The 24,837-nt window shown below is 38.5% G+C and overlaps 1 protein-coding gene across 1 annotated transcript; it reads left to right on the forward strand.

The window, feature by feature from the left end:
* Window positions 1-5,542: 5,542 nt before the first annotated feature.
* LOC123666870 (segment polarity protein dishevelled homolog DVL-3) lies at window positions 5,543-18,605 on the forward strand. The gene is made up of 9 exons (XM_045600894.1): window positions 5,543-6,514; window positions 10,053-10,224; window positions 10,577-10,759; window positions 11,072-11,217; window positions 12,829-12,986; window positions 13,911-14,012; window positions 14,641-14,723; window positions 15,188-15,338; window positions 18,322-18,605. Exons 1-8 carry the CDS (start codon window positions 5,630-5,632, stop codon window positions 15,334-15,336), a joined length of 1,878 nt encoding a protein of 625 aa, XP_045456850.1. The 5' UTR covers window positions 5,543-5,629; the 3' UTR covers window positions 15,337-15,338; window positions 18,322-18,605.
* The last annotated feature ends 6,232 nt before the right edge of the window (window positions 18,606-24,837 follow it).

A 24,837-nucleotide genomic window follows, 5' to 3' on the forward strand; every position in this document is an offset into this window, starting at 1 on the left:
ATTCAAAAAATATGTGATCTAAAGACTGTGTAGAGTTGTTGGTGCAATGTGGGCAAACGGGCGATGAGATGATACGCATACGATTCAAATGTGCATTAAATCTGCAATGTCCAAATCTCAAGCGGCATAGTATTGTATAATATTTTCTGCTTCTATGTTGATGCGATTTAATAAACCAAGGACTTTTTCCAATATCTTGATTTATCTGAGCATACCAAGATCCTTTTCTTAACAAGGTTTGTCGCCAAAGATCACGCCAATCAGATAGGATTTTTGATTTAATAGCAACTAATAGATCAGTGTATGGTACGGCAACATTCTCATCAACAGGGCTGCCGCTGTCACTGTCAACAATTGAACGTGCCAGAAAGTCCACATGTTCATTTCCCCTTACTCCTATATGTGAAGGTGTCCACAATAATTTGATGTTGTAGTTTCTTCTGGATAGTTGATAAAGGAGATGTCTTATTTCTAAAATGATGAAGTTTGTATTAGCACTGAATTGATAATTATCTAAAGCCTTTAGAACGCTCATACTGTCAGTAATGATCAGCCAATATTGATTAGTTTGTTTTTTAATGAATTCTAGGGCAGCAGTAATTGCTAGAGCTTCAGCTGTAAATATTGATATCTCCTTTTTCAATCTGACGCCTTGGCCAAACTTCAGATGAGGTACATAATAGGCCATGGAAACATTTATATCATTTTTTGATCCATCTGTGTAAACTTGTTTGAACTTATCAGAGTATTGTGCTATGAGGTTGTAAACTTCCTGGCGCTCTTTTAGCTTATGGTCAATAATAATATCGATTTGATTAATAAGACAGTCAAACTCCTTTTCGTAACACATCCAATTGCTAGAACTGTGTATTTTGTGTTGGTTATTTAGATTTAACATGAATGAATATTCGAAGAGAATAAATGGGTTATTAGAAGTTAATGGAGCATTTACAGGATATTTACTATGTAAGTAATTAAGCTTTTTAATTAGAGGATGATTACTAATGGAAAACAGTTTTAGCAAAAAACAGTATTTCAAATATTTAAATCTAAGGTGTAAAGGGGAAATGTTGCACTCGACCTGTAACGAATTAATTGGGGTTGTTTTCATGGCGCCAGTGATAAGTCTCAGACTGTGATTTTGAATAATATTTAATTTGTTAACCAACTTGTCATTAGCAGAAAAACATAGAAATCCATATTCAAAATGACTGCGTACAAGAGATTTATATAGGGTAAGAAGGATTTTTGGATCAGAACCCCAATATGTTTTTGCAAGAGACTTTAAAATATTAAGAGCCTTAAGAGCTCTATCAACTATGTGGTCTACATATTTGTTCCATGATAAGTTATTCATGAATATAACACCTAAAAATTTAACTTCATTTGTGATAAGAAGAGATATATTATTATAGTTTATTTTAATTCTTTCAGACCCTACTTTATTAAAAACTATGACTTTAGACTTTTCAAAGCTAATGTCCAATGCAAGATAATTAAAATAAGAATTTAATTTAACTAAAGCTTCGTTTAACTTAAGATTTAGGGTAGTTATATTATTACTAGAACAATAGACTACCAAATCATCAGCAAACTGTAAATTGTATATATGAGAGCCTAGAATTAAGTTTAATCTATGTATATAAAGTGTGAAAATCAATGGACTCAAAATGCTACCTTGACATGTACCTTTATGAGAAAGCCTTGGACCAATAAGTCTATTATTATACTTAACAAATACCTTCCTACTGTGCAAAAAATTAAAAATCCATTGTATAACTTTTACAGGTAAACCAATCGCAGCTAATTCCGTGGATAGAATATGATGGTTAACATTATTAAAGGCTCCAACTACATCGAAGAAAACTCCAGCGAGAGCTTGCTTTGATTGTATAGCATTATAAATATCAAGATGTAAGTGAGCAATGCTCTCCCTTGAAGACCTGCCTCTTCTAAAACCAAACTGATTAGAAGGTAAAATATGATTAGACTCTATGAAATGTTCCAATCTTTGTTTTAAAAGTTGTTCAAATATTTTTCCCATGCAAGAAGTCAATGCTATAGGTCTATATGAATCAAAGTTAAACTTGTCCTTGTTGGGTTTTAAGATAGGTACTAAACAATCAACCTTCCAATCCATAGGAATAAGATTATGCTCCCAAAGAAGATTCAGGATATTTAATAAAATTAGTTTAGATTGAGAAGACAGGTGTTTAAGCATTTTATATGAAATGTAGTCAAGGCCAGGTGTAGAGTCTTTTCTGGATGAAATAGCAGAATTTAATTCGACAATGGTAAAAGATTTTATAATAAAATTTTGATTAGGAAGAATATGGCAGAAAGAATTAAGATTAAAGGCTGGCTCTACAGTATCTGGAGTATATTTTTTGAGAAAATCAAAGATCCAAGAATAGTCAGAGTTGTTATGGGAAGGTGGAAAATAGCTTTTGTTAAATTTTCGCATATACGTCCAAATGACTGATATAGGAGTCGATCTGTTAAATTGTTCACAAAGTTTTATCCAACTGTTTCTTCTCTCATTTCTGATAATATATTTTTTGGTGGCTTGTAGTCTTTTAAAATTAATGTAATTAGCCTCAGTGGGATCAGATTTAAAAGTCAAATAAGCGTTTTTGCTATTTAATACGGCTTTGGTGCAATTGAAATTCCACCAAGGAAGAAGTTTTTTTTTTTTATTTAAGTTAGAAGGAGAGCATGAAGATAAAGCTGTATTAACCAAAGAGTGCTTAGAAATAGAAGATGATTTCCACAGTGCTGAGTGTAAAATATCTGTAAATTTTGTGTAGTTATGAAGGGGGTCTTGTGTATCAAGAGAAAATTCAGTGAGCAATAGTTGGACATTTAAATTATAAATGTTCCAATCAACGTTGTTCAGGTTAGGGAAGCAGGGTAGTGAGCTACTATTGGGAATAGGAGTGGCATTGTAATGATTGTTATTAAGTAAAATTTTTGTGATTACAGGAAAGTGGTAGCTGCCTAAGGGATCGTCATGTACTGACCAGTCACACTCTAGAGCCAATGAAGGTGATACTATGGTTAAGTCAAGAGCATTCTGTCTCCATATGTGCGAACCAACAGTGGTCATACTTCCGTCATTAAGTATAACCAAATTATTGTTATTGATAGACTCTAAAATGTCTTTGCCTCGACAATTAGAAGTAGAACAGCCCCAGGCTGAGTTTAGGCCATTAAAATCTCCTGCTAGGAAGATTGGTTCTGGTAAACTTTTAATTAACCTGTCTAGTTTAGATTTAGAAAAAGCAGGATTGCAATTAGTTGGACTGTAAAAGCTTATGATAGTAAGTTCTTTGTTGCTAGAGTATTTTATACGAACAACAACATTTTGAATGGAGTCATCATAAAAAGTATCAATTTTAGAATAAGAAATAGAGCTATGTATTAATATGGCTACGCCATTGTGGGTGTTTCCTGAATCAAGACGAATTACATTGTAATGACGTATTTTAAATTTTTGACAAGGCTTTAACCAAGTCTCACAAATTAACGCAATGTGAATATTTTTGTCCAAAAGGAAATAATTAAAAATATGTTGATTGTGTAGAATACTCTGAGCATTCCATTGCACAATATTTAAAGTATCCATAAAGTACAAATTATTTATTAGTAACCTTTTTTAATGTATCTTGCAGGACATTTTTAATATTTTGGGAAGAGATAGGTATTTCATTATTTTTGTTTAGTGTTATAAGTTTTACTAAAGCTTCTGTAATAGATTTGAGTATTATTTCGGAATTTAAAAGAGATAAGAACTGATCAGTTTTGTTTAATGATGGAAAGTGAGAGCTGTTTAAAACATCAACAAAGCTTTTTTTCTGAAATTTATCTCTGTTAAGCTGGATTTTTTCTTTTTTAACAGGGCATGCAGGGGATATGGCAATGTGATTGCCAGAGCAGTGACAGCAACTGGCTGCAGTATAAGGAGTCTGACAATCTTTAAAATTGTGACCTTCGCCACAAATGCTGCATCTTTGTGAATTTTTACAGAATTTTGCAATATGACCATATCTTAAACACTTTAGACACTGCTTTACTGGCGGGATGTACTGCCGTACTTCGAACCGCCAGCTGTTGAGGTCCACACTATCTGGTAAATTGGGACAGGAAAAGGTTATAGAAATTGTTTTTGTGGGGATTAATTTTATTTCTCCATTTTCTCTTACACGTCGCATAAATCTACGTATAGATATAATATTTTTCGTGCTAGTTAGAGCTGAATATATTTCTTTATTGGATAATTCTATAGGCACATGAGAAATTACCCCAGTGACCTCTGTAGCGGCAGCCGGAAGGGAAGCTTTAAGTTTGTACCCATCAAGATATTTTTTGTTGCCTAAGACCGCGTTAGCAAAAGCAGGTCTATCAAAGATAACTCCAACTTTACTTTTATTAATGCGTTTTAGTTGTTTCACGCCTTTATTATATTTTTTTATGCTATTAGCGAGTGTCATCATGTCTCTTGTTCCGATTGGCTTGTCAGCCTCTGTACTCTCCAGGAATACAATATAGTCAAAATTACCCCCGTTCTCAGGGTAGTGCCGCACGTAATCGGCTACCCGAAACGGGGCATACCTTTCGGCGTCTGTTAGCTCAACAGATTTTATGGACTCGGAGTCGGAGCTCAACGAGTCGTCCTCAGCGTTACCTTCCTCCTTCTTTTTCCTTTTCTTACTTCTCCCCATCTCTTGATTAATTTATAAGTATTTATTTATAAAAAACTCCAGTGAATGAATTATAAAATTAATAAAATATTTTTGAAAAAAAAAAGACCGCCTTTTCACTTCAAAGTTCCCGCGCTTTCGCAAACTTCAAAGCTCTCGACGTACTGGTTTTTGCTTGAATTCGTAAAAGGATGTAACTGACGTGACTGACAGTAATTCAAATAAAATAATGTTACCAGTAAAATAATATTCCTCGGTTTATTTTGTTAAACATTAATTTAATTCAAGTGACAATGTTCCCAAATTATTTCAATGCTGATAATATGTCCTTTTTATATATGTTTTTAGATTTTTATATTATATTCTTTTTCCAATTTCATTATTCATTTTCGATTTATTCTCTGTATTCATTTGCACCAACCACCAATCTTAAAAAATAACACTAATGATGTTACATCTATAAAAATCGGTGTTGAGTCAGAAAATCTTATCTGTAATTTTTAGAGAGCTTAAAAACATTTAAGTAATATTTATCATTAAATTCATGTCTAAAGAAAGTGTTAATCTTGATAATATTAATGATTTATGACGTTCAGTATTTTATATTTATTATTGTCTAATAAGATAGATTAAAATTATCACTGACAAAATGATAAGAAAAATTAATTACATATTACTTAACATGAAGAATATACAAGTTATGTTAAATATTAATCGTTAAAATCTACGATTACTTTTATCTTCCAATTTCCAAAACTCTAGTTGATGTACAACAGGAATAGGAAAAGCATGATAATTTCATATAACTAGTTGACAGTGGCGCTGCATATAGTCATCGAACGGAGTAATCCTGTGGCCATTTTTGTGATGGCGGCCGATATTTATAGATCGTAAGGGTGTTGTTAGTTTTCAATAATAAATGTTTTAAAATGGAGGAGACTAAAGTTATTTATTACATAGACGACGAGGAGACGCCGTATCTCGTTAAAATACCGATATCGCCCGAAAAAGTGACTCTGTTGGACTTTAAAAATCAATTGAACAGACCAAATTACAAGTTTTTTTTCAAATCGATGGACGATGATTTCGGTGTTGTTAAAGAGGAGATCGTCGACGATAACGCTCATTTGCCGTGTTTTAACGGTCGTGTAGTGTCGTGGCTAGTGTCTGCGGAGGGCTCCAACCCTTCGGATGGTGCCTCGCAGTGCACCGACAGTAACGCTGGTAAAACGAAACCAAACATCCACGGAGCACCCACTGTGCCACTCACAAGGGAAACCTGCACTGACACGGATAGCACGATCAGCTCCCGACCGGGTCACAGGGCTTCGTGCGACAAATACAAATATAGAGGCCTAAGAATAAACGGACATTCGAAATACGGGAACCATGGCCTGGAGTACGAAACAGCGTCGGTCCTTAGCTCAGATTTGGACTCTACAAGCTTGTTCGACAGTCAATCAGAAATTACAACCACTACAGGTAGACACACAAACGCTTCTGTTGACCGAGCGCTCACAGAGTGCAGTAGCGTGTCCCATCTCCAAGTAAGTTCTAGAAAGAGACCACAGAGACGACGGAAGAGGCCCCAAGTAATGTCACGAACGTCTTCCTACTCCTCAATTACTGACTCGACGATGTCAATGCACATAATCACGGTGACTTTGAACATGGATACTGTCAATTTCCTGGGTATATCCATTGTGGGACAGTCAAATAAAGGTGGGGATGGTGGGATCTATGTGGGGAGTATTATGAAAGGTGGTGCAGTGGCTTTGGACGGACGTATCGAGCCCGGTGACATGATCTTACAGGTGGGGCTATAATTTTAATAGATTAAAGAGTTAGACAATGTTTATAATTATTCTTATTGGTATTGTGTTTTTTACTGACTAGTCTTTTTAGCTTTCTGCTGTGGTTGTGGGTTCGATTCGGTTGCCTACCTAGGAACAGACGACTGTGTTTGTTTAATGTTTATAGATCTGTGACTCTATTTAATTTCTTTTAGATTATTAGGTAATTATGTACAATCAAGGAGTGTAATTTAACCCTAACCTATCTAACTTAAGAAGTACAACGTTTAACGAGTTTCGTTTAACAAAAAAAAAAAAAAAAAAATAACCCTAACCTATCTAACTTAAAAAGTACAACGTTTAACGACAGTTTCGTTATACAAAAAAAAATAACCCTAACCTATCCATACACTCCTCGATTGTACATAATATCCGATTATTATTTAAGCTACAATATTAATCCATTGTTGGTTGATAGCAAGTATTATATTATTTTTATAATTTTATATTTAATCTAAAACGGTAAACTTGTGGAAACAAGTTAAAGTAATTGACGTCCCAGTATATTGTCAAACAATTTTTTAATTAAAATAAATATAATATCTATACTAATATTACAAAGCTGACGAATTCGTTTGTTTGTTTGGATGGGCTAATTTCAGCAACAACTGGTCCAGATGGAAAAATTTAATTTTGTATTGGATTGTTCATTTTCTGAGGAAGCTTATATAATATTGTAGTATCTTTTGTTTCTGAAAATGCAGGTGAAACCAGGGTCACAGCTAAACCAGGATTTTTTTTTATTTATTTATTTATAATTATATAAAAAACTTTTATCATGATGTTTGTCCAATCTAATATCCGAACCTACTGTATAGATTTTAATGAAATTTTGTAATTTTTTTTTCATTCTTTTGATATTTTTTTTATCTTCTAGCACCAAAGATACGATTGTGAAATAACAAACCTCATTATACACATTATTTGATTTCCATAAATATAACATAAACAAATTCCTTTTACGTAAAAGTTTATTTAAAATAAAAGGTTTTTTTAAATAACTAAAATTCTCAATTCTTACTTACCTACGCTAAACAAAAACTATAACAAAAAAAAAAATTACTTTTACTTAAAAGGAATTTGTTTATGTATGTTCATTAAACTTTGATTAAAAAGGGGACATTAAAACGCGAAATGAATAGAATACGTTATGTGATGTAACTCTTACGGTCTTAACAAATTCAACATTATTCGTTTGTTCATACCGTTCTGCTGTATAGCTCTGTTTCATTTTAGAGCTAACGAACGCTGTATGAATAACATCATCTCAGACAGTTGGACAGTCGGACAGTGTGATACTCGAACCCATAGACGTACAATACAAACTCGTCGGATCACAGTGAACTGTGATAGCTTATAGTACTGTTACAGTGTACGATTAGTCCGATTAGGTCCAAATAGCGATTGATGTTTGGTACTATTACATTTTGTACCTTACTAAGTAATGCAACCTTTTAGTACATCGTACATGTGCTACCCAAGACTATTCCATATACATATATACAATTAATATATTTACAAAATAAAAATGTCAGTATGTAGTTTGCCAGGTCAGCAGTAGTTATGTAAATGTTTTAATAGCTATAGGCAGTCCTATAATAGCGTGCATAAATCATAGAGTAATTGTTTTGATAATTAGTGCGGGGCTTGAAAATATACTGCAGGTGTGTCTTGTTTACGAGTACATTAATGTCTTTAAAATACACACATTTGTTATTATATAATATGTATAAAAGATATATTTTTAATAATAATACACATTATTGTGCATCAAAAATAGAAATATTACATAGCAAAATAGACAGAGAAAAAGGGCAATCATAGGCTAGGGCAGCTATAAGCTGAAAGGATCCTGTTGCCTGCAGATCCGGGACCCTCCAATTAAAGCGGCTGAAGGCTCCCGCAGGGGTTTTGGTCGGTAGTGCACCCCCAAGTGCTAACCCGACATACGGTCTAGGAATGCCTACCCGGGCATCCTGGATATCACCCGTAAATGGGTTACCCTGCGATATCAAAAAAAAAAAAAAAGCTATAAGCTGAAAAGTGATCTCTTCCAAGCAACCTAGGGTCAGGGGAGATGGTATTGTGTCAATGTATGTGTACAAATTGTAATACAAAAATTTAAAATGTGACTAAAACGTGTATACTCAAATATGCACATAGAAATACATACAAATACATATCTATAGGTAGATGTACTTATATGTATATGTGTGTGCTCAAAATATAGAGCAGCTCGACTGGGGTAGTACCTCGACCTTACAGAAGATCATTGTTAAATAATACTGCTTTCAAGCAGTGTTGTGTTCCTGTTGGTGAGTAAGGTGACCAGAGCTCCTGAGGGAATTGGGAATAGGGTGGGCAACGTGCTTGCATTGTGTTGCAGATGTCTTTAAGTTACGGTAATCGCTTACCATCAGGCGAGCCGTACGCTTGATGCCGACCTAGTTGGATTAACACCCTAGCACTGTTAATAAAATGAAGGTGATTGTTATTGTAAGAGTGGCACATTGATTTTGCGATTTATATAATAATATGACGGGGTCATCCATTAATCACATGATGTTTATTAACAAATTTTTAACCCCTAAGGGAGGGCCCCAATATTCGGTGAACTTTTAAACGACCCCCCCACCCCCTCCCTATTTTTTTCTGCACAGTATTGTAATTCTCGGAATATTGTCTTTACATGTATAATCTGATTAAATTTTGAAAAATTAAGCATTGTGGTACAAATTTCTAGACAAGAGCATCAAGGTTGTTGGTTGTTTTATTGGTTTAGAAATAACGCCTTCAACGAAAACTAAATACACGTAATATCTCAATGTAACTCCTCTCCCTCTTTGTGATATTTCTTGATGTTTTTCCGACCTCCCCTTCTCCCCGCCTTTGAACCTCGCGTGATTAATAGACGACCGCGTGATTACTTATCGACGAGAGTCGCCTTGGAGAGTGTCAATGGTGCAGGCAGAAGGGATTCGAACACCAACTGGGTCGGTAACTCGTCCAGGATGGAAATGTTGGTTTACCGTTTTCTCAGCGATCGGTCTAGACTCTGTCTGTCTAAGCCTTGAATCCTAGGTCGCTTAAGGAATATGATGATGGCTATACTGTTTTGGCCAACTCGATATATTTGTAGCGGTCTGGGCGTTTGTGTTTGTGTATTGTATTTGTTTCCGGACCCCCGACACAGGAGTAAATGCTACTGGGGCCGTTGAGTTTGAAGCGAGTATTTATCAAAAAAATATTTCTATAAATATATATCCATATCCACCCAGAGTGAGAATTAAGACCGCAACCGCCTCCGTTTATACCAACACCAGAGGGTTGTCTTAGTTTTACCAGCTTACTGCTTTGCTACAATAAATTGCAGGACGATATTCCTTCAAGAGATTTTGAGTTGGGAAATAGCAGTAAACATCGTGCCCGAAATCTGGAGTATAATGTAGGCCTTATTATGTTCAAATTGATCAAAAAATCGATTTTTAAAATATTCCAGGTGAACGATGTTAACTTTGAGGACATGACCAACGACGAGGCGGTGAGGGTATTGCGCGAGGTGGTCCAGAAGCCTGGACCGATAAAGCTGGTGGTGGCAAAGTGCTGGGACCCGAACCCTAAAGGCTACTTCACTATACCGAGGACGGAGCCCGTCAGACCTATCGATCCTGGTGAGTTTTCGTGATTTTTAGTTGTCATTATTATATGATTAATATTCTTTGAGGAATCGATAAATAACAGACCTTACAGAAGATCACAGCTAAATAACACTGCTTTCAAGCTGTGTTGTGTTCCTGTTGGTGAGTAAGGTGACCGGAGCTCCTGCGGGGATTGACGATAGGGTCGGCAACGCGCTTGCGATGCTCTTGGTTTTGCAAGCGTCTATAAGCTATGGTAACCACTTACCATCAGCTGAACCGTACGCTTGTATAATATAAAAAAAAAAATTCATAAGGAGAAAACTCCATTCGCTAAGACAAACTTTTTCAGTAAATTAATTAAAATATTTTTTTCAATTTTCAGGTGCCTGGGTAGCCCACACACAGGCCCTCCGCGATGCCTACCCTCCACCGCCCCTATCAACGCTCCCCGCTGCCTCCATACCAGAGAGGGCCTCAGACGCTGGCTCGTTGCCACCGGAGCCCCAGCTGTCTGTAGGGATGGATATGGCCCTCGTTGTTAGGGCCATGCTAAGGCCTGATTCGGGTGAGCTAATTTATTACATTAATACTATTACTTTAACACATTTTTCATTTAAGTATCGTCATCTGGGGAAGTACCACGACTTTACAGAAGATCACAGCTAAATAATACTGCTTTCAAACAGTGTTGTGTTCCTGTTTGAGTAAGGTAGAGAGTACTTGGGGAGGGTCAGGGGTAAAATTAACAACGCCCTTCCGACGTTTCTGGTGTTGCTAGGGTTTATAGATTACGGTGACCCCTTATCATCGAGTGAGCCCTATGCTTGTTTGCTACATTAATAGTATTAATTAATTAAAAAAATAATAAATATTCCAGGTCTAGAAATACGCGACCGCATGTGGCTGAAGATAACGATACCCAACGCTTTCATCGGAGCGGATGTGGTGGACTGGATACTCCAGCACGTGGCCGGCATCGCTGACAGACGCGACGCTAGGAAGTACGCTTCGCATATGCTTAAGGTAATTAAAACTTGATTATTTTACTTTATCTAAAATTAATCTCTTGAGGACTACAAAGGAGATGGGGACTTTTGGGCCAAAATGTAATGAGTAGAGATATTGTTTAAAAAATTCTGAATCTGGAAGCGTAGAAAATTGAGAAAGATAGTTTTTGTCAAATTATTTGGGTATCGATTCAACTATAATCGATTACAGAATTCAAAAAGAAAATGTTTGTACTAGTTAATTAACTCAAGGTATTTAGATGCACAATTAAACCTGTGAACTATAAGGTGCATTTAAATAAAGTTACATTAATAGCGAAAATATCAATTAATATCTGATAAACCAAAATGATTATCAATTTCGTATTGATTTAAAATTAATCATATTTTTAATGATAGCTTTGACAGCTGACTGACAGTAATACTGTGTCCGTCACTCGTTTCGTGTTTACTGTTTTCCGATGCATTCTAAGTCCATTCCTGATATTTCTGTTGTTTCTTCATGGGCTATTCTCCGCAACTCGACGTCTCATTGCGCCTATTTTGCGTGGTTGGCTGGGGGCCTTATTCATGCCAGCCTAGCTCCTTGAGGAAGCCTAGCAGACCCCTTGTGTTGCCGACGACTTCCCGGAGCGACCTCGGTGTCCCGAGGTGTATCGCCCTGTAGTTCGCCACACTACCGCATTCCAGCAGGATGTGTGAGGCTGTTTCTTCTGCTTCCATGCATGCTCTGCATAGGGGGCTGTCTGTAACACCTAAATTGTGTAAGTGTTTGTTAAGCAAGGCATGTCCGGTAAAAGCCCCGACCACTAGTCGGAGCTGGGATTCCGGATATTTATTTATGGTTTCAAGTGTAATCAACATTTGTAATGAGTTTTCAAACATTCTTCACTAAATATAACAAACATGTGATTGGGTTTTTTTTTTAATAGACATTGTAACATAACCTCACTTTTACAAAAAGTCTAATAACTCCACTCTCAGATAGCCAAAATATAGATAATTTTCAGCGAGGGACCAATAAGTCTAAATGCATTAATTGATACCATTTTCATTTCATTACATTTTGGCCTAAGAATGTATGGAATCGTATCCATCTCCTTTGGGCTTGTCAGCTAGTCTGTGGTAAAAATAAAGCTAGTCTGTGGAAAAAAGAAATTAAAATGCTGGTAGTACTTATCAGTTATATTTGAAACACGATCTTAATGTAAATTAATTCATACACTAAGGCTAAGGATGTTTGGATGTTTGCCTCCCTTTTTAGAAACAAACTCACGATAACTCCACATAAATTATTTATCGTTTTATAGATTATAGCTTGCTATACTGGCATCAACAACTAAAAAATTTACTATCGCATTTGTTTTTGTAAATTAATTAATTATTAAAATTATTTAGTTCGTATTATTCGCATCATTATTGCTAGTATAAATTAATTGCTAAAGATGCCGCTAAGAGCAAAACTCGACTCTATGACTGTTAAATACTATTTTTTAAGTTCTTTATAATGTAAGAAAATTGGAAAATTTCAGAAAATATAATCATTGTGTCAATTACACGCTATTGACAGTTCCCTAGACGGGTCTAAAATCTGGCCAGTCAGGTGGTAATAAAACGAAATGTCCAGGCTGGCTTCATCCGACACACGGTGAACAAGATAACCTTCAGCGAGCAGTGCTACTACGTGGCGGGCGAGCTGTGCGCCGACCTCGCCGCCCTGCGCCTGCGCAGCGCCGACCAGGACAGCCTCGCCTCCGACACGCTCGCGCCGCTGCCCAACCCCAAGTACGGGAGCACACGCACGTACACATACACAGATACTGGCACATACACACACGCAGATACCAACCAGACGTGCATACGCAATCACCCACACATACACTTATAACAGCACACTCAGCTCCGCACATTATTTCAACACAATAAAAAATAATTGTTGTATAACTGACACCAATGCTTGAACTGCTCAATCCCACACACAACTGTATGGCTACACGTCTCACACGCACACAGATTCACACTAACTCAGACGCACACAGACTCATACACAGTCGCATGTTTATACAAGCGCGCACAAATGTTCACTTAGACAATAGCACGTTCACATAGGTTTATACGCAAGTACGTAACATTACGTGCATTTTCGTATATCTGGGCATTGACAAATGTACCACAACCGAAATCCAAAAGTTGACATAATAATGACAAATTTACAAGCCTCTTTATATTTCAATATATCTTATTTGAGAATTGAAATGGGTTCGAACATTTTTGTATGGAGCCTGGCATATCTAGCCGCCGCTATCTTGATTTATTACTTATTTATTATTTAAATATCCATAGTATGTAGTTTGCAGATGTTTACCGATACCTCCTTTTGTACATAGGTAGGTACAAACTAAAATTTGAAGACAATGGAATGCACGTACACGCGTAATTACTCGATTTTCAATGATTGCATATGGGAATCTTTACTTCTAAATATCTCGGAAACGTGACACTTTAAGATACCATGTTATATAACATTTTTTGTTTGTATAAGTGTCCTCTATCCAAATATATCACTTTTATCGTGCTCGGAAATTAAAAAAAAAAAACCAAGATGGCGGCGGCTAGATATGCCACAAAGGTTCGTACACCCTTCACAAATTTTATTACACAGACTCCATTCCATCACTACTGACTTTGAATTGTCTTTTTCTGTTGCAGCATGATGGGCCCGGGCTACATGCCCTACGCAGGCTCATACGGCTACCAGCCCATACCCTTCAAGTACTCCTCGTGTGTGACCAGCGAACACACTATCTATGGGTAAGATTAGAAATACTATCAATGACATCTTTGTTTGGCATAAAATCAAATCAAAATAAAAAAAAAAACTTATTCAATAGGCCCCAAAAGCACCTTCACATCCGTTATCTTTACAAATTAAACTTTTAATTATTTTGAATAGTAAAGCTGCCACTTATTCGGTACAGGTTACCGTAATGGTTTCAGCTTAAGTAATATACATCATTCATGACACCAAAATAATGATACAATTCACTAGTTGAAAGATTGAAATACATGTATGAAATCATTGACTCACCTTAAGGGTTACGAAACCAAAATTGTAATGGAAACTCCAGTGGTCTGTACGGTCTAAGATCCGGCATAAGGAATATATATACCCTCGTGTTTTTAATGAAAATGATCCAGTGTGCATACAAGATAATATCGACATATATCTGATAGGTTGGCTAAGGAAATTGTGTAGACAACATTAATTAATAATTAGAAGGTAAGTTAGTTCTGCATAAACCGTACAATGAGCCACTGTCCACTGTTACAATTGACGAAAGGACTTTACTGGTACTGGATCATTTTTATTAAACACACGAGGGTGTAAATTTCTTATGCCGGATCTTAGACTAAAGTTATTTATTAAATGCTTTTTCAGATACAATCGAGAGGAGAGCGTTCTGTCTGGGAGTGGCGGCTCCAGCGCCGGATCAGACCACCTCACTGCTAAGGAACCAGTCGGTAAGTCTGACAGTGTTTAACCGTAACTCTGACATAGAGGGGGATACATCTTGCTTACAATATGGAGCAACCTGACTGGGGAAGTACCTTGACCTGACAGAAGATCACAGCTAAATAATACTGCGCTCAAGCGGTTTTGTGTTCCTGTGGTGAATTAGGGGCACTGGAAATGTAACGGGTTTTTTGATTTTTAAAGTAAAGCTTCTTACGCACGCTTGACTTGGGGAGTAAGCTTGTGAATGCGAGAGCGTTACGAAAAGTGTGATCGAGCGAGGCGAACGGAAGTTGAGAGCGAAATATAAGTCAGTGATGACAGAAAGAAAGAGAGAGTTACGTTTCATATATTACTGTAGAAACTAAGGAAGTTTTACTTCAGTTGTTTGGTCTAAAGCACTCGTTTTTTTTTTCATTTAAGTTCCATTCGCACTTGACTGTACTCTATATGTACTTTACGTTGTCCGTAGCTGCGACCCGCGAGAACGAGGTGAAGTCGACTTCGAGCGGGTCGGGCGCCAGTGTGGGCGCGGACGGGGGCGGGGGCGGCACGCGCCGCTCGCACTCGCACTCCAGCGGCTCCGACCGCGCCGCCGACCGCCCCGTGCTGTTCCTGTAACGGTCCGTGACGCCGCACCACACGACACACGACACGACACCACACGACACCGCTCGCACTCGCACTCCAGCGGCTCCGACCGCGCCGCCGACCGCCCCGTGCTGTTCCTGTAACGGTCCGTGACGCCGCACCACACGACACACGACACGACACCACACGACACCGCTCGCACTCGCACTCCAGCGGCTCCGACCGCGCCGCCGACCGCCCCGTGCTGTTCCTGTAACGGTCCGTGACGCCGCACCACACGACACACGACACGACACCACACGACACCGCTCGCACTCGCACTCCAGCGGCTCCGACCGCGCCGCCGACCGCCCCGTGCTGTTCCTGTAACGGTCCGTGACGCCGCACCACACGACACACGACACGACACCACACGACACCGCTCGCACTCGCACTCCAGCGGCTCCGACCGCGCCGCCGACCGCCCCGTGCTGTTCCTGTAACGGTCCGTGACGCCGCACCACACGACACACGACACGACACCACACGACACCGCTCGCACTCGCACTCCAGCGGCTCCGACCGCGCCGCCGACCGCCCCGTGCTGTTCCTGTAACGGTCCGTGACGCCGCACCACACGACACACGACACGACACCACACGACACCGCTCGCACTCGCACTCCAGCGGCTCCGACCGCGCCGCCGACCGCCCCGTGCTGTTCCTGTAACGGTCCGTGACGCCGCACCACACGACACACGACACGACACCACACGACACCGCTCGCACTCGCACTCCAGCGGCTCCGACCGCGCCGCCGACCGCCCCGTGCTGTTCCTGTAACGGTCCGTGACGCCGCACCACACGACACACGACACGACACCACACGACACCGCTCGCACTCGCACTCCAGCGGCTCCGACCGCGCCGCCGACCGCCCCGTGCTGTTCCTGTAACGGTCCGTGACGCCGCACCACACGACACACGACACGACACCACACGACACCGCTCGCACTCGCACTCCAGCGGCTCCGACCGCGCCGCCGACCGCCCCGTGCTGTTCCTGTAACGGTCCGTGACGCCGCACCACACGACACACGACACGACACCGCTCGCACTCGCACTCCAGCGGCTCCGACCGCGCCGCCGACCGCCCCGTGCTGTTCCTGTAACGGTCCGTGACGCCGCACCACACGACACACGACACGACACCGCTCGCACTCGCACTCCAGCGGCTCCGACCGCGCCGCCGACCGCCCCGTGCTGTTCCTGTAACGGTCCGTGACGCCGCACCACACGACACACGACACGACACCACACGACACCGCTCGCACTCGCACTCCAGCGGCTCCGACCGCGCCGCCGACCGCCCCGTGCTGTTCCTGTAACGGTCCGTGACGCCGCACCACACGACACACGACACGACACCACACGACACCGCTCGCACTCGCACTCCAGCGGCTCCGACCGCGCCGCCGACCGCCCCGTGCTGTTCCTGTAACGGTCCGTGACGCCGCACCACACGACACACGACACGACACCACACGACACCGCTCGCACTCGCACTCCAGCGGCTCCGACCGCGCCGCCGACCGCCCCGTGCTGTTCCTGTAACGGTCCGTGACGCCGCACCACACGACACACCACACGACACCGCTCGCACTCGCACTCCAGCGGCTCCGACCGCGCCGCCGACCGCCCCGTGCTGTTCCTGTAACGGTCCGTGACGCCGCACCACACGACACACGACACGACACCACACGACACCGCTCGCACTCGCACTCCAGCGGCTCCGACCGCGCCGCCGACCGCCCCGTGCTGTTCCTGTAACGGTCCGTGACGCCGCACCACACGACACACGACACGACACCACACGACACCGCTCGCACTCGCACTCCAGCGGCTCCGACCGCGCCGCCGACCGCCCCGTGCTGTTCCTGTAACGGTCCGTGACGCCGCACCACACGACACACGACACGACACCACACGACACCGCTCGCACTCGCACTCCAGCGGCTCCGACCGCGCCGCCGACCGCCCCGTGCTGTTCCTGTAACGGTCCGTGACGCCGCACCACACGACACACGACACGACACCACACGACACCGCTCGCACCCGCACTCCAGCGGCTCCGACCGCGCCGCCGACCGCCCCGTGCTGTTCCTGTAACGGTCCGTGACGCCGCACCACACGACACACGACACGACACCACACGACACCGCTCGCACTCGCACTCCAGCGGCTCCGACCGCGCCGCCGACCGCCCCGTGCTGTTCCTGTAACGGTCCGTGACGCCGCACCACACGACACACGACACGACACCGCACGCACTCCCACTCCAGCGGCTCCGACCGCGCCGCCGACCGCCCCGTGCTGTTCCTGTAACGGTCCGTGACGCCGCACCACACGACACACGACACGACACCACACGACACCGCTCGCACTCGCACTCCAGCGGCTCCGACCGCGCCGCCGACCGCCCCGTGCTGTTCCTGTAACGGTCCGTGACGCCGCACCACACGACACACGACACGACACCACACGACACCGCTCGCACTCGCACTCCAGCGGCTCCGACCGCGCCGCCGACCGCCCCGTGCTGTTCCTGTAACGGTCCGTGACGCCGCACCACACGACACACGACACGACACCACACGACACACCACACCACACGACACATCACACGACACACCACACGACACACCACACGACACACCACACGACACACCACACGACACACCACACGACACACCACACGACACACTACACGACACCGCACGACGCTCGCTATCAAGTGTGTATGATAACAACCGGGACCGTCGGCTTAACGTGCTCTCCGAGGCATGGTGGGAGACCCACACATATCCATCCCGAGCGGGAATCGAATTCGCAAAACTGCTTTAGACGTATACATGGTATACGCACTACTACACCAGAGAGTTTACAGTAACTTGACGATATTGTGTGAATCCAAAACAAATAAATTTTCTGTAAATTGTTTTACCTTATTTTAAACTTATATTTTTTTCGTTTCCAGGACAAGGTTCTGAAGCGTCCGCCACTGCCAAATAATTTATAGGATTTTTTCGTACGTATTATGTGTTATGAACAATTACACTGTGTAATAATTATTATTAATGGAATCACCGTACACGACCATACTGTCCGTGGTTTCAACCGTGGACCAACGGATACCATAGGATAGACGGCGTTATGCAAGACATTTCCATCAAAAATTTAATTATTAAATTTTGTACTCCATTTTTTTTTGTTACTGTTCGGTAATATTCTAAAATCTAATAACAGTAAAGTAAAAAATCAGTGTGTGTGTCATGGTTCTTATGTTTATAGCGTGATTCGTTTTGCATACGAAGATTCAAAATAAAATAAAAAATTTGTTCGAAATTTAAAATAAAAAACAGTCAAATTAACATCTCATTAAGTTAAAAATTTAACTTATTAATCGGTAAATAACGAATTGTTCAATTATAAATGAAATCGTGGAAAAATTTGTTGTTCGATTTTTAAATTTAATTAATTTTTAATTAAAAAAGATCTAATTCATTTTTCGTCTTGTTCGGTTTAAAAACCAAAATATTTAAAAAATATTTAAATAAAAAAAAAAAAAAAAATTTAAAAATCGAACAAAATTTGTTCTAATTTTTCGTGATACAAAACGAATTGTTTTCTGAATATAGCAACTCGACTTATCTAGTAAAAACGTTTCGTAACAAAGTTACGAAATGTTTTACACATCAATAACATCTTATATAACATATACACAAGTTTTATTATGACCTAGTCTGGACTTACCTTTATTGTTATAATTACCTTAAATCCGTTTTTTACATATTTTTGCGATTTAATAATTAAGTTTTTAAATGTGGTGGGATTTATGTGCCATGATATGTATCGTATATTGATTTTTTTTTACATTTATTTGTAAACGTAATATCCTTATCGTCGGCTAGAACCTGGTTTCATATATTTAAAAAACTGTTCCGTTTTCTTAAAGTTCAATTATGAACGTGTGTACAAAGTAGAACGGTTCGTTATCATTACGGGTCGTTTTTTGAATATAGGAACTTAGCTTGAAATATTTATCAAAGGTCGTAATAGCTCTAAAATCTTTTGAAAATTAATTTTCATTAATCTTTTTCGTATTTTTCGTACAAGATTTGTACTTTTTAAAGAAAAGTCTACTTTTCCAAGTTTTTTCCTTTTATATTTGAGTTAATAAGAATACGGAAACTTTTTTTTTGTGTTTGTAGAAAAAAAATCCACCCATCTCCCCTTTATGGCTTCTGAAAAATTATCATGTCGGGCAATATGTAATCTTATTATAAATATGACTAACAGAATATAGATTATCTATAGTTTCGTTACCAGTGATTATTTTTTTTTAAATTGCTGGATATGACAAAAGTACATACACGTCAAAGTGTTTATAGTGACGTTCCTTTGAAATAAATCACGTTCGAAAACCCAAGTCCTTCTGGTATTAGAAGCGATATGAAAGATAAAAAAGTTTGTCAAACCTTTCAAACGTTTGTCAAACTATACTTGTTTGTTCAAATGTTTATCAAATCGTTTACGTGTTCGATGAAGTCTGATTTTTGTGTTTGTTAAATGAGAGCGTCTCTTATTAGCGAATGTCATTTTCATTTTCAATCAATCGGCTTTGTCAAATTTATTTCTGAGCTGTTTGATGAATATGACGCGTTTGTCAAATGGGTTTGACAAACTTCTATAGTCATTTGGCTCTTATCTGTTTTTTTGTACTGATTTGAATCAAAGCTAACATAATATATATGTACTAGTCCATACGGAACCTAATACCGTTTTAGGGATCCATTTAAAAAAAATACATTTATGAAAATTTCTTGAGACATACATGCAAATTAGATGACGACGCGTTGGTGCAACGGTGTGACCGCACTGGTTTGCGACTGTTGCGCTGGCGGTTGCGGGTTCGATACCCGCACATGGCAAACATTTGCATTAGCCATACAGATGTTTGCCGTGGTCTGGGCATTTGTGCTTGTGTATTGTATGTATTCCCGGACCCCCGACACAGGAGTAAATCTTAGTGGGGAGCCGTTGTGTGTTAAGCGTTTATTTATAAAAAATAAAAAATATATAGAACAAATAAATATTGCTAATAGAATTATGTACAATTTGAGAATGGGATGGTTACATGATGTATAGTTCGCGTCATGTAAAAAGAACGCTGAAAGAAACTGGAGGGGGTGCGTTTGCGCATGGGTATACTCGCGCACAAGTACTACTGTTTTATTTTTTAATTAGGCTTTCACTCGCGGCTTCGTATGGTTATTGGTAGATACATTAAAAAATACTAGAAATACAAGTGCGAATAATTCGGACTAAATAAGTATAATAATTATCACTTTACAAAATCACAAATTTTTTTTAAACAAAAAAAATAACAAATTTTTTATTTATTGAAATGTCGTATTCAAAAATATTAATTATCTGTACTCTCGATATTCGTACTTAATACCTAGTTTTTATGTGTTTAAAATGATAAATTGATATTTGTTTTTTAGTGAAATAAATAGTAAATGGAGAATTTTGTAATTTAAAACTTTTGTGCGCGATAATATTTTGAGTTGACGTCGAACTGTCCAACCAATAGCACACCGGCAAGCATGCGACACGTGATAAACACGACCGCCCGCCACCCCATACCACCAAATAGACCGATAAATCGCTTCTGCGCAGCTTCAAGGCCAGCGTTCTTTTTACTTGACGCGAACTATACTAATTAATATAAACAAAAATTAACAGCCGAAATATATGTACGCGCGTAACTTAACGTCTGCACCGAATCGGATAATTTCTTATTGTTTCATTATTGTCGGTACAAGAAACGAAAATAAAAATCGATATAAATACAAAAAAATAAATATGGCCGTACAAAGTTCACCGGGTCAGGAGCAAAATTAGAATTACTCTTACTAAAATTCTTTATGTATGTAGCAAGTTAACCGGTTAATCTTAGTGAATAGCCTGATAGCCTTTTAGAACATTTTGTATGTAAAAATCTCGTTTATGGTATTTTGCGAACTCGTTGTCTTCTGATCATTCTCCTCTCCTCCATGTCTTCTCCATCACAATTCATATCATATATATAATACCTCCATATTTTTTTACGGGGTGTACCGATTTTAGTGAGGTTGGGTTATTTTATAATCGAAAGCTAGTGCTTGTCATGTTGTCCCATTTAAAATTTGATCGAGACGAGAGATGAGATGTTGTATTAGCTGTCAATGTAAATTGAAGGTATTTTTGTCACTTGGAAGCCATTCTCATTGGATTCTCAAGTGCACCGAACAATCTTTATTGCGCCCTCATCCCAACATGACATTAGCAAAATATTTACTGTCTGAAAATTTTCAAAAACTGCACCAATCGACTACCATTTCTTGTCTTCATAGTCGAAGATTGCCTCACTATCGCATCATTGTGGCGTTGAAGTTTGAAATGTAATCTTTTTGGTTAAATTTTTTTTAATGAACGCTGTAATCTCGACCGTTACCAATAATCTCCCGTGTGTATACTCTATCCCATGTGACATTAGAAAAAACACCCATAATTTGGACAATTTTAAGACTTTCATGCCATTTGTTGTTCTGTACGGAATATATACCCAACGATAACTCCGATTTTGACAAGATACTTAACTAACCAAAATTGATACTTCTAGTTAGCGTGTAACGACTTCAATTAGTTTTGATACTTGCTAAAATCAAGATTAGCCGGTTCAATAGTAAACCAAAATATTACGTAAATGGAGATTATTTTAGTGTACCGTTAATTATTTAAATTTTTTTTAACGATGTTTAAAGGAAATGAATAAATTCTCGGCTGCCTAGGTTTCCTTGAAATGAGATATACATGGTCAATGTAATTGTATGAGTTGAGTTAGAGATGAGGGTTTAAGCTCTAGCAACCTTAGAAACTAATATACAAAAAAAAATTAAAGTCAACCCCCTACTGAGGTAACTTTTTCCCATATGAAAATAAAATTATTTCAATGTAATTAACAAATTAATGAAGTTGTAGTTTCTCAATTGAGGCGAAGCAGGTCCTAATGACCCATCCTACCTGTACATCTAACTGTTTTGACAGTAAAAATCTATTTGTAACTTATGTGCAGGATAAATATTATCCACAACCGGTCAAAATGTGCTCTAACTGTACACTAAAATGTACTGTATTGTACCAAAATACATTACTAACGTTTCCGGGCGGTCGAGTAAACAATGACATGACGAAATCGCGATTGCGATAATCGCACGATTATCGCGCATATTATTAGTAATTATTTAGCGTCGCCATATTTTTTAGTCTTTGTACAATATATTTTGTATGTGAATAGGTATTTAGTGTTTAATGTGAAATATAGTGAACCTAATAATGGAAGCTAGGTAGGTGCTCTAGTTTATAGTTATTTATGAAACGGTATGATTTTTAACAATTTTTGGAAATGTTTTTTTTTTCTGACGGTAGTTTAATTTCTTTTTTGTAAATTTCGAAAAAGGTTGAGGTTGTGTTTATACCTTTTTAATTTTGTTTGGCGTAATTATATTATGTAGGGATTATTATTCGAAGAAACAAATAGCTTGCTTGTGGTGAGAAAATTAGGAATGAATATTTATAAATTGCACTCAATTTGATTTTCTTTACAATATTACTCTTTGTGTAGTGGTTCTTGAAATTAGTGCTTGTAATGTCTGATAAAAATAATTTATAACATGTAAAATTATTTTTCTTATTTAAGAAAAAATAATAGTGACGGATAAAAAATTAAAATTAATTATTCTATGATTTAAAAAATAAAGTTTTTTTTTTTTTAAATTCAAATTAACGTCAGAAAAAAGAATCAAACAGTCGGATTTTAAATATTAGCGGGAATATATTTTGTCATACAAATAGTAATCGATTAAAAACGTTTGGAAAGTCGCCCTGTGGGGGCAATATTTATTTCGACTCCCGCAATATGTATCTTCAGGGGGTCAGTAAAGAATTGTCCTTTTCATATCATAATTTTATAGCTGCAGTTATGATTACGTCCTTAACTTTAACCTTTATGTTTTGGTTTTGAACTGATTTTTGCATTTTTTAAAGTATGAAAACCTATTCATTTTAAAAAAATTTTCTTAGATTTTTATGAAAGCATTTCTTTTGGAAGATTTTCATATATGATATTTGATAATTTTCATATTTTTTTATATTAATTTTCAAAATAAAATCTTATTATATTACAACTTAAACATTTTATTTTTGTGATATTAAAAATAATATTTAAATTGTTTGGATATGGCAATAATTTAAAATAATTAAAAAAAAACCGTAAATATTAATGAGTGGGCAGCTTTATCAAAAAAAAAAAAAAAAACAGGGCACACGTTAAAAAAAAAAAGAATGTATACGTAGATTTGAATCGGAATTAAAGTATGAGGGTAATAATATAAAATTGTATTAAATATGTATTTAGAAATAAGAAAACGTAGTTATAAAAAAATATTTATGATTTTATTTTCGGTTTTAGTACTCGGTATTACGCCCGACAGCCTAGTGTTATCTGTAGATTATGAAAAGTATTTATGTTATTTAAAAAATAAATAATTAGTTGGAACATATCAAAATGCTAACAGTAGACTTATTTTGTTATTTGATTTTAATAATTATGTTTACGTTTTTATTAATTTTGAAAATATATCTTAAGATAAAGAGAGAACTTTGTATGTAAATACACTGATCCCGTGGGATTATTGGGATAAAAAGTTCTAGATGGAATTCTGTATCTCCTGCTATCTACGTACCGAGTTTCATCACAATCGGTTCCGTAGATTTTGCATAAAAAACTAAAATATTTTCAATAATCAAAACGTCTACATAATTATAACTACGATCATGTGCCCATCAATGTGAAATAAAAAAAATATATATATTACATTGCTACCAACATCAAATGTGTCATTAATTTTTTTTAATATATACAATACTACCAAAATTTAAAATATGTTTATTTAATTTTGCTGAATACATTGCTACCAACGTTAAATATAAAATTAACTTTATTTTAAGTAATATATTGTAAGCACAAAATGGTAAGAAAAACCGTAAACATTTTTCTTAATATCATTGTAAGCGCCATATTTAATATTTGTATGTATACAAAATCTATTTCTTTATTTTTATTTTCTAGTCCCCGAATTGCAACGATTTTTTTATTGTCATTATGGGGTATGCAATTCAAAATATAATAATTTTGACATATTTAAAACTAACTATGCTTATATGTATGTATAAAACGATTGTTACGACTACAATAGTTTATACAGTAATAACTAAATTTCTAGACGATGTATCAAGATGAAACCTACACCAGGTTATCTAAACATATGTCATGTATAAACGTCGGCCAGTTCTTTATTATGCATCATCATCATCACTTCAGCCTAATACAGTCCACTGCTAGACATAGGCCTCCACAAGTTCGCGCCAAAAGCGGCTTGAAGTCATG

The sequence above is a fragment of the Melitaea cinxia genome, chromosome 27 (assembly GCF_905220565.1).
Source record: "Melitaea cinxia chromosome 27, ilMelCinx1.1, whole genome shotgun sequence".
Taxonomy (NCBI): domain Eukaryota; kingdom Metazoa; phylum Arthropoda; class Insecta; order Lepidoptera; family Nymphalidae; genus Melitaea; species Melitaea cinxia.